The 11,717-nt window shown below is 32.1% G+C and overlaps 1 protein-coding gene across 12 annotated transcripts in view; it reads left to right on the forward strand.

Moving 5' to 3' along the window:
* Positions 1 to 10,762, forward strand: part of LOC115217321 (MAP/microtubule affinity-regulating kinase 3) — a 108,182-nt gene extending 97,420 nt beyond the window's left edge. For 7 of the 12 annotated variants that reach the window (XM_036507610.1, XM_036507614.1, XM_036507611.1 and 4 more), the window contains one exon: positions 9,192 to 10,762. In XM_036507610.1, coding sequence (XP_036363503.1) covers positions 9,192 to 9,537 — 346 coding nt within the window. In that variant the 3' untranslated portion in view covers positions 9,538 to 10,762. The remainder of the gene's footprint in view (positions 1 to 9,191) is intronic. The other 5 variants (XM_036507606.1, XM_036507613.1, XR_005001322.1 and 2 more) reach the window with 4 other exon arrangements.
* The last annotated feature ends 955 nt before the right edge of the window (positions 10,763 to 11,717 follow it).

Genomic DNA, 11,717 nt, shown 5'->3' on the forward strand with positions numbered 1-11,717 from the left:
TGTGCATGCATACATATATATGCATTTGTATATATTTACTTGATGCATGTTATATGTCCAGGAATGCCAAGTATGGATTCAGGACATCTGTATACTGCAAGCCGACCTTTACTGGACAACACCTCAACTTCAATTCACACCATTCATACAGTGTAAAGAGAGGAATTGCTTAGTGCCTAAAACATCGTGCAAAGAATATAAGTAGCAATCGTGATACACACCACGAAGAAATGATCAGGCTCAATAACGATCTGTTAAACAACAACTACCTCCAATTATGAAGAGAGAGGATGAGGCCAAAAAACTGTTTACAGTCTGTCTACTCTATGTGAAAGTCTCTCTGAAAAGATACAAAAGATATGTGGCCCATATGACATCAGGACAGTGTTCAAGAGTACTACAACACTTAGCAAATATCTCCTTCAAGTAAAACCACCAATAGAAGAGAATATGATGAAAGACTGCGTGTACTCCATCCCATGCAGCTGTGGTAGGTTATACAAAGGCGAAACATGCTGTCCCCTCAAAAAAGAAGGGTAGACATGAGGAGATATTGATAAATCAGGTATAGTTGATCAATATATGGGGAAATGGTGACCACCTCCCCCTTGTGGGATGAAGTTAAAATAATAGACAAAGAACACCACTGGAAAATACAGAAACTAAAAGAAGCAGCACATATGCTAGACTACAACAACCTCCTAAGCAGACTGAGTGCAGATATGAGCAGCATATGGGAACAGGTATTAAGGAAGGATAGAAAAATATTAGATTTATAAGCCCTAAAATTCACTCCATAATCGCCCACGGGCATTTGGTGTAGTGGTTAAGAGTGTGGGCTACTAACCAAGATTCTGAGTTCGATTCCAAGCAGTGACTTGAACAATTATAATAATAACATCGGAAAAAAAAAACCTTAGTAATGAGAATTTCCTCAAGACACTTGAAGAAGGTTGGAGGGTATATCAGCCGAAATGTGTTTATCTTGATGTGAAGATATGTCTTTATATGTTTATGAGGACAAATATCTATTGAATGTAAATAATGTACATAATAGAACAGTAGGATTCTTATGAGATAAAAGATAACAGTCTCAAATTGCCTAATAATAGCAAGAAGTCTCACACCAAAAACAGTCTTTTAGATATTGAAAATACACTCATACTTCCCATGAAAAAGAAAGGGAAGAGAAACCCAAGGTAGTTGAAAATATAAAAGGAACCGTAAATTTGCAGTAGAATCTGTCATGTTGATAGAACCATTGTTTATTACAACAGTCACTGACTGCAGACTCCAGGAGGTTAAACATTTCCAAAGTGTTTTTCACCTATCCACTGGACAATATGCAAATAAGGAATCATGATGAGTTTTTCAACACTGCAGCTCCACACAGAGAAGAAACAAGTATCCATTTCATTGGTGAGAGGAACTCAGCATCAGGTCTTGATTGTTTTCCGGTTATTGTTTTAAAAACAAGAAAGCTCTTGTAAAACTGTTGCCGATTCTTTTACCAGAGTTTCCTTACAAATGGCAACTTTCCCAAAATGTTAGAAAGGAGGAAGTAGAGCAGATGCTAACAAATACAAACCTATCTCTCTGACTCCACATGTCTGCAAAGCCATGGAAAACCTTGTCAGAAAGAAGCTGATCACATCTTAGAAGGAAATGACCCACTCATTGACATATATAGCATGGCTTTCATGCAGGAAAGATCTGCCTCACATAGCTATTACAACTTTATGAGTACTGAAGCAACAAGTCAACCAGCCAATTGTAGATGTGATATATCTCAACTTTGTCGAGGGTTTCAACAAAGTCAGTCATGGGATGATCTGTCACAAATTGCATGACCTTGGTATCATTAGTAAACTAAGGGAATGGTTGTGTGACTTTTTTTTTTAAGTCACAACCAATGGTCTTCACTCTAATTAATACTAATTGAGTTACCTAGGAAACTGTATTAGTTCATGGTGATTCCCTCAGACACGCTTCAATCAGATATTCAAACACTCTCACCAGGTATGCTGATGATAAAAAAAAAGTATCACAAGCAATCAAGGACCCCGAAGATACTATGGAAAAATTTGAACACGGTATTCAAGTGGGTTTAAGAAGTCAATATGCAACTCAGTGCTGTTTTCAAGTATTCCAATATCGACTCACAAACGTGGCAATCAAAATACACTGGGCCAAGGAGTCATTATGACTGAAAACAATAGTAGAATAGAATATATGTGTGTGTGTGTGTTTGTATATGTAAGTATAGGTATATATACACACACATAGTTTATTGTTTCCTTAAAAGTATTCCATCCAATAAGGGATAAATATCATTTAATGTACACAATATAAAGATATAAGCTATTAATAGTTGACTTGCATATAGAGTGCTCAGCCTGAAGAGTGCTTGGAGACACAAGGCATGTTATAAAATCCTGTCTAGGCAAGTGTCTCCAAAGCAAGAAATTATTAGCAACTTGTATCTTTATACTGTATACATTAAATGATATATGTATGAATTTGTGTTCTGTCCTACTGCATGACACCTTAGCCAAGTGTCTTGTGTTATAGCTCCAGGGCGATAGAAGCCTTGAGAGTGAATTTTATAGATGAAAATTGAAAGAAACCCATTGTATGAGTTTGCATATGTTCATGTTGCCTTGTCTTGATATTATGTGATAGTTGTAAAATTATAAGAAGTGTTGTTTTTTTTCCAATATCCTGCATAAACATGTCTGGTTATGTGGAAATATTACCTTGCTTGGAAACAAGTGAGGGTTGGTGATAGGGAGGGCATCTAGCTGTAGAAAAATCTGCCTCAATAATACTTTGTCCAACTCATGCAAGCCTGGAAAAGCAGTGATCTCACACACACACACACACACACATGTATGTATATGTTCGTATTTATCATTTTATTGTTATTTATCAATTGTTAATATACATCAAGTATTTCACTGAATTTCAGATGCTTTGTAGATTATTTTATTGCCATTTGAATGGGGCTCTTCTCTTGGGGTTTTTTTTTTTTTATTTTCCTTCTCTTTTGCACATTACATCATGCATTTAATAAAATTCATGTAGTTTTAGGAGAGGTTGACTCTGATATTTTTGACTGCATTTCCCTTTCCCAGAAAAAAACCTAGCTTTCATAGAAACATCACCTCTCGAGTCATACAAACTTGTTAAATTTTATGGATTTATTAATTGGTTTTTCTTAACACAAAACCATCATTACTTTCTTTGAATTGTATTTTCCTCCTATTCTGATATGTTTAATAACATGTTTTCTCATACACTGTTAAAATGATAGCTTATTGATTTTATTGTATCAGTAACTGTTGTAAGTTTATGACTTGAATTGTCAACTACCAACTTAAGATTTTTTTTTTTTTCATTCATTGTTTGTTATCACTTAAGCATTAGTTGTGAACTGAGAAATATCACACTTGATATGCATCACACAAACTACCTCTGTTATATTTTTGAGGTTTGAAGAATCCATATAAGTATCTAATTAATTAATTACAATAAAAATTGGATGTAAACATAAGGTACTGAATTACTGATAATAAAAGCAGGAGATAAAATGTTGCTACATACACATTTATACTCCAAAGCATACTATTGTACTTGTACTGTTGACCTGAATATAGATATAGGTCCCAATTCATAATCAATGTTAATTGTATGATATGAGAGTATTCGTTCTGGTCTAGTTATTCGTATGTATATATCTAAAACTGTCAAAATACAATGTCTCTTGCTTGTATGAAATAATGGATATCTTGTGACAAAATGAAGAATACAAGATCAAAATACACATATAAATTGTATTGGATGACTACATGTATATATGTATCCATATTCACAGGTGTGTGTTTGTGTACACGCGCACACACATACACACACACAAATTTCATAATATTTTAACTATGCAAATATTAATGTAACTAAATTGTTTGTAAACCACTGTTTCTCATTTCCTGTATCGTATGTGTGTACACACATGCATGTGTTTTCGTTTATAGCCAAATTTTAAAACAGTCCATTATTAAATTGAAGGATCTCAATACTTTTCCATAGAGTAACATATATTTTACAAAGAAATGTCTCTTTGAAGATTCAGCTGTGTTATCATCATTGGACTGCTAATTATTTTGGTTTTGCAAGTCTTAGATATAATTATTTGTGGTTCATTTTGTGGAAAGAGAAATAAAGCTGTATGTGTGGTATTCTGGAGTATTTTCATTGCATGTATAGAAATACCATTATGTATGTTTTAATTGGGTGGGAGAAAATTTTGTAGGAATACAAATTAGTAGTAGAATAAATTTGGTGAGAGGAAGCTGAAAGAAAAGAAAAATGAAAATATCTATAGGTGAGAGTAGGAAAGAATGATGGTAAAAACATTTTTCTGATCAGATATTTAAAGTTGAAATTATTTGGGTGGCTTAATGAATTATTGTTTGTTATTGTTATACTTCATTTGAGCATGTATGTAAAATATAGGTACTGTGAGATTTGTATAGGAGTACAGATCACGGACAGTTCATACTCAGTTTGTTAAAATTAGCTTTGTTGAATATCTTCAGATGATTTTTGACACTAAATATGTCAGAAATTAATGGTTGATTATTAATATGGGTGTATATATAGAGGTGAAGGTGATATGTTAGATTTGTATTGGGGCATAGGTCAAATTTAGGTTAGACACAGCACAGATTCAGTGATTTATGACTGAGTAAGAATTTTGATTTTTCAATATTGGCTTTGTGATGAACTCCAAGTAATTATATAATGAGATTTGCAAACAAGCATAATTTACACTCTGATTATGGCTGAAACTTCCAAGTAACTATCAGTATTTTCCTTGTAGCAGTAAAATAATGCATATGTGTGTGTGCACGCGTACACACACTGTAGTCTTTGTAATATATAGTTGTGAAAATAATACTTATGTTCTACTAGTACATATAATAATATTTCTGAATAACAGCTATTACATTTTTCCATGAGTCTCTGTAAACAAAGGACATGTTTATAAGTGTGGAACACGGCCTCCAAATTTCAGTTGATTCACTAGCTCGTTACTTTGCCTTGCTTTGGGTACTCATCATCAACCAACCCACTTCTAATATCAAAACTTATTTGTTTCTCTATTGTTACTATTTTGATCACATAACCCTCCATTCTTTTAGATATTCAAACATGTGTATTATCTGAAATTTTTTATTTCTATTCCATATCTAAATCTCAAAACTTTAAATTTCAGATTCTTCTCCCTAGATATAAGTAGAGAAATATAGTGGAAAATTCATACCTCTATGTGCTTGTTTAACAGCTGTTGTGAAAGTAAATTCCATGATTTCAAAACAGCATTAACAATTAAAAGCAAAACCTGATAATTTCCCCAAAAGTTTCCAACCCTGTTGTTTGTGTTACATGTATAAATAGTAGTTTCAGAAAAAAAAAATTCTCTTTTATTATTGAAAATCTAGTTGCTTAGCTCTGGGTCATCTATGATCAAGCAGAGCAGCCTTGATCACTTAACTTTTTTTAGGAGATGTGGCTATTATTTCTTACTAATCCGGGAACCATCTAGTTTTATTATCAAACATCTTAAAATAAAGGAGGATTTTTTAAATCTTAAGTCATCATCATATTCTCTGTTGATGGTTAAGGATGATTGTTAGTATCTTAAATCACAAGTCATTTCAAAAGTGAACACTCCCCTCCACTGGTTTTTCTCCTGAGCTGTTGGGGTCCAACTATAGGTATCAATGTTCAATTTTCCTTCTTACATTTGGAATCTGATCATGTTGCTGATACTGTAGGCAATTGTGAGCAGAGTATGTCTCAGTAACTGAGCTTTTCTCCACCCTTTGCACATACTCAAACCAGCTGATATTTTACTGTGCCAACATCTCTTCTATGCTGGTGTGCTTGATTTTCAATAAGAAAATGGTGCTGACCTTATCTTTTCAATTGCTATGAATGATCTACTTTGAGTGCTTCATGAATGCATGCATTATTTTTTTTATATACTTGTTTGCATGCTTGTGATGCATATAATAGTGTGGATAATTACTTTGCATTTTACTTGGGATATTACAAGCTGCTAGTTCCAGTCATTCCCTCATCCTTTTAAATGCAAAACTGGTCTTAGTGAAGCTGCAATCTACTTTATCACTGAAACTACTTTCACTACTGATTGTACTACCTTAGATAAGTAGATTGATTTACCTCTTCTGCCCATCAATAATAATGGGCTTGAATTGTACCATTCGACTAAAGTGAGGATTTGGTTGATAAAATAACTTCAGTTTTCCAAATATTAATATTCAAGCCAAACTTTGTAACTACTGCCAAAAGCAAATACTAATATGTCTGTTTGCAGAGTTAGTTTTGAGGTATAACGCTGGTCTTGTCTGTATGTGTACAATTTCTGTTGAGTTGAAGGATGCCTGCTTGAGCATCTCTGATAAACAAAGTGAGAATAATGTTGGTTCTAGCATTCAGCCCTGCTTGACTTCAAATGGAATTCATCTGTGTTGCCCAAGCCCTTTTGCTAGTGTTGAGATTGTATCATATAAGCGAACTTTTTCAGATATCCCAACACTCTATGTACTTATCATAGGCCAACCAGTTAAATACAATATTAAATGCATTTGTGAAATCTATGACAACCACACAAAGTCTCTTGTTCTGTCCATGATATCTACTGCATCATGATTTTCTCAAAAAATCTTGCTTGAGTAATTATCTTACAAAATGTCTGTATTTGAATAAGTTCAAATGACTGTAGAACACTTAGGGGAATGTTTGTTAGAACAGTATTAAGCATCTATTATTTCAAAAAGTTCCATAAACTACTGTTTAGATTATCGAAACATTGTAAAAATTGATTGAGCATGCTTAACTGCTATGCAGTACTGATGCTAGCATTAAAGCATTTCAATATAGAAAAGTTAGAACTATTGATGGCAATGTTAATCTCAGTTGGTTTTAAATCACATAAAGCCAGCATAATATTTATCCATCAATACGTTATATTAGACCAAAGAATCTTTGATGAAAATTCGACGAACATTTTTTGTTATTTGTGCCAGTATGTACACACATTTATTAATTGCTAGACTTTTTATTTTGTAACACTCAAATTTTTACTTTTACTGTTGCTCAAATAATTTTACAAATGTGAATAGATTTATCTGTAATTCTCTTTCATATTTTGCTTGCTTTGGATTCATTTTGCTTTTCTTTCTGTTAACTCAACCAATTTAACTGGATGTGGTTTTCTGACTGAATATCCTTGAAATATTTGATTTTCTTACAAAAATGCACACTATAACAAGTTTACAAAGACCATTGATCATTCAGCTTTTGTTTATTAATTTTATCTAATCTTACATATTTTATTTCAAATTTCCTTTACACCCAAATCCTTATATAACCCTTTTGTTACCATATTTCTGATGAAATACATTCCCTTTGTTTCAATTAATTTTGAAAATTAGAAGAATTTATTAAAATAACTTCACTGCTAGAAAGCTAGTGTTTGGAATTAAGTCAACATGAAATTTAGATGGATGATTTGAAATTAGATCTCTTTAAAACAGAAAATTTCTATCATAGAACCAGGAGCAGTCACTGGCAGGTTGGTATCAAAAGGGTTAAATATACATTTGTTTTCCTTTATACATTCGAAACTGTACCAGCTATAGAAGCTGAAATACAATTTAAATTCGTTCACTAAAAACACCTAATGACATACTGCTAATGTTAGATATCTCAGTTTTAAGAGGCTTCCAATTGGAATGTTCATTTGAAAATAATGAATTAAGTTTGTCATTTTAGATAATCATTATTAGACAAAGTTTTTTAGATGTAAAATTTCTTTCTACTTTGTTTCCTTTTCCTTTCTAAATGGATGCTTAACCAATGATAATTAAAACCTTTGGCTTTCAGCTAATTCTATTTTCCTCTCTGTTATAATTGCTTGTGAAAAAATCCAGTTGTACTTCTGTTTTTGACCAAATTTGTCTGATACATTCTTGGGACTGTTTTTTCTTTTATTTTGGCTCTGATTTAAATTTTACTCATAACTTTAGACTAAGTATATGAAGAAATTTTTCTAAAATGTTATAAATCTCACATCAATGCATTGCTCCTCCTCAAATCAATAATCAGGAGGATGCAAAGCTATGCCTATTAAATGACTGAACTGAATTGCACCAAGCATTTGTATGCAATTATTTTTTCTTATTATTTTTAGTTTAACACGCTTAACAGTTTTGTCCAATTTAATTGTTATTGGAACTTACCAAACTAGATTTCCTCTCAAGTTAATTACATTTATCAATGTCTAACAATATATTTCATTTGTTTGCTTCCTCATTGTTATTATTTATGTTGAATGTGGTGAAATCAGAGAACACAGAATGTTTTGTTCATTTCCTATGTGTGCATGTTTGTATAATGTGCTTTTATATATGTATGTATGTATATATATATATATATATATATATATATATAAACACAACCACAACCACATACACACATAAAAACTCAAACTCAAACACCTTCGTATATCTACACATACACCAACATTTTGTTCATATTTGTTCAGTTCATTAAATGTTACATGCAAAATATTTACTTCTGTTCAATGTGGCCTTTTTTAATCTTAATATCCCCTATTTACAGTTACTTGGTCCTCTTTCCCAAACCTCCATATAAAGCCTTTATCCTTTCATAGCAATTTAGTTTTTTAACCAGAAATATTTTACATAAATGTTTTAGTTAATCCTATTTCAAGTTCCTTTTGGTTTCTTTTTCTTTCTAGTTTTTTAAAAAGAATTTATTCTGCTTTCTATGAAATTATTACATTTCTTTGAAACTGATGTACTTATTTTACATTCTTTTTAAAAATGTCTCTAGTCTCTTTCATAGATACAAATTTTTTGTTTTGTTCTAAAAAGCTCATACAGAAAGGAACAGTTGTTTTCCTAATTTCATCCTTTTTTTTTTTTTTTGATTATGAGGATTTTTAATTCCTCACAAAGAAATTACTTCAGTTTTTCCAATAAGAACCATTATATTCTTTTTATTTAAATTATAGTTAATTCTAAAATCCTTTTAGTTTATGTCCTCTGATTTCCCCTACCGATTATCTTTCTAATTTTCAGCAAATTGTTCCGCAGGTCAGTGAATGATAAAGAAGATCAAGTTAAGCCGCGTTCGTTGAGGTTCACATGGAGTATGAAAACGACCAGCTCAATGGATCCTAATGATATGATGAAAGAAATTCGCAAAGTCTTGGATTCAAACAACTGTGATTATGAGCAACGGGAAAAGTTTCTCTTGCTCTGCATCCATGGAGATCCAAAAATAGACAGCTTAGTACAATGGGAGATGGAAGTGTGCAAGCTTCCAAGACTGTCATTGAATGGTGTTCGTTTCAAACGGATTATAGGGACATCAATAGGATTCAAAAATATTGCATCCAAAATTGCCAACGAACTGAAACTTTGATCTCGGGGGAAAAAAATTTTTGAAAAAAAAAAAAAAAAGATAATAAATTACCAGATCTTATGTCTTTGGTTAAACAGCTTGAGATTTCCAGCGTGCAAAGTCCTGCTACACAACCTGGTATTGGTTGATCAGTCATCTTGCTCTACAGTGGATCTGTAATTTCTAGCAGTTCATTATCCCCTTTGGTGGACTTACTTTATTAGGCTTTTATTTTGTACAATGTGTAAAGACAAACAAAATTTTAAAAATATCTGAAGAAAAACTGTATCCCAGAACTGTACAAAATAGAGAGTCAATTGGTTAAACCTTTGGATGGTAACCGTGTAACCTTTTAAATGTAAGTATTTCACTTAGTAAAAAAAAAAAACAAACAAAAAAAACCTATGAAACAGGCGATATAGTTGTGGATCATGACGATGGCAATTTAATTGAGTAAGACTACAACTGGTAGGTAATACTGCTATTTTAAATGGAAAAAAATAATATTAATAAAAATAATGAAATAAAGGGAAAACTCTTTGAAATATTAGATGAATGAGTGTGAATTTAAGATTTAAATAAGACACTATTGTTCATCAGTTATTAAGGAAAATTCTGGATTAGTCTTGTACAAACTGATATCACGGAGAAAGAAAAGAAAAACACCCTCCATGTTTTGTATTTGCACATTTGTTTTTTAATTACTCCATAAAGCAGGTTACCAGGATCATGTGGTCTTTGAGCCATTTTTATGGTATTTTCAAAACTGCTCTGACTCCTCTGACTCCTACCAGCTGGGTAATATCTACCTCTTATTGCCCGTCTCTTTCTGTGTTTTCCCACCCTTCATTGCTAGAGTTTGAATGTTAAAAGGAAATGCCAATTTCTTTCAATATTTCTTTTCATTCACATATTCATATGCTGGGGTTATGAGATCAGGCATAAGTACTGCTATTTCAAGTTAGTTACTTTTACCCCCTTTCAAGCTCTTTTTAGTTGATGACTAATCATATATCATTGTTCTCAAAGTTTTTTTTTTTAACTAAAACTAATCAGTGCTTAGCTATTGATTTCAAACTTGAAACCAAATGTGATGAAAGTAAAATTATAAAACCAGCTTCTTTTGGGAAAGGAATTGAGCATTTGTGAAGGTAATATAGATAAGGTCCCAACAATTGGTTTGGTATTGAGGCTAATTTGGCCTTAAGTGCACACTCCAGGTTTAAAAAATAAAAAGGAAAAAAAAGAGCTTATTTCTCTAAATATCACCTGCAGCAAGTTTATTTTTAAGAAATTATATTGCTTATGTTAATTTATCTTGATACTACATCTATATATATATATATATATATATATATATATATATATATAAATCTATTTTGACAAGTGTTCTTGAGACAATTCCTTTAAATTACCTTAGAGCTTAATTATTTTATGTAATATATGTATGTATACATACATACATATACACACACACATTTAAAATTAATTTATTTTACTTAGATTTTTAAAAAAATTCTAATTTTGTTTTATTCTGTATCATTCTCTGAAACCAGACTTCTAGCCCAAACCCCTAGCCTTTTTCTACTATAAAAAAATATTTTCTTGTTCAGCTTTCTCATATTTTGGAGGAGGGGGCTCTAGGTTATTATTTTTCTACTAAAATAGAATTTTTTACTTTTCTTACTGCTGTATAGATCTTTCACCAAACTGGTACACATCTTCCATTTTTTATTGCTGTTTGTTGCTGCTTGTACAGCTGTGGTGCATTCAGGTGATATGGAGTTGCTTCCAGAGAGGCAGTAATACTAATTGCTTTATTTTTCATAAGGGACTGCTAGTATACTGTATTTTGCCATGGTGAAATTGCTGGCAAGACTTTTGCTTTCATAAGCAATATTACTGTCAATGTTTGTTGTCTCAATAATATTGCTGACAAGATGCCTGTTTGCTATGGTAAAGTTGCAGGGAAGCTGTCTGCTGCTGTGGTAAATGTTGGCAAGTTGCTTGCTTCCATAATAAAGATGCTGTCAGGTTCACTGTTGTCCTAGAGTTTGCAGGGAGGCTGCGTGGTTGTAAAGTAAAATGTTGTTGAATGAGCTGTATTATAAAGGCGAGACATGAATATTTTTTTATCGCAGCATTTCATTGAGTATCAAAGCCTTATTATAAGAGTGCAGTGATATGTTAAGCTCTGGCAA

The sequence above is a fragment of the Octopus sinensis genome, linkage group LG11 (assembly GCF_006345805.1).
Source record: "Octopus sinensis linkage group LG11, ASM634580v1, whole genome shotgun sequence".
Lineage (NCBI taxonomy): Eukaryota > Metazoa > Mollusca > Cephalopoda > Octopoda > Octopodidae > Octopus > Octopus sinensis.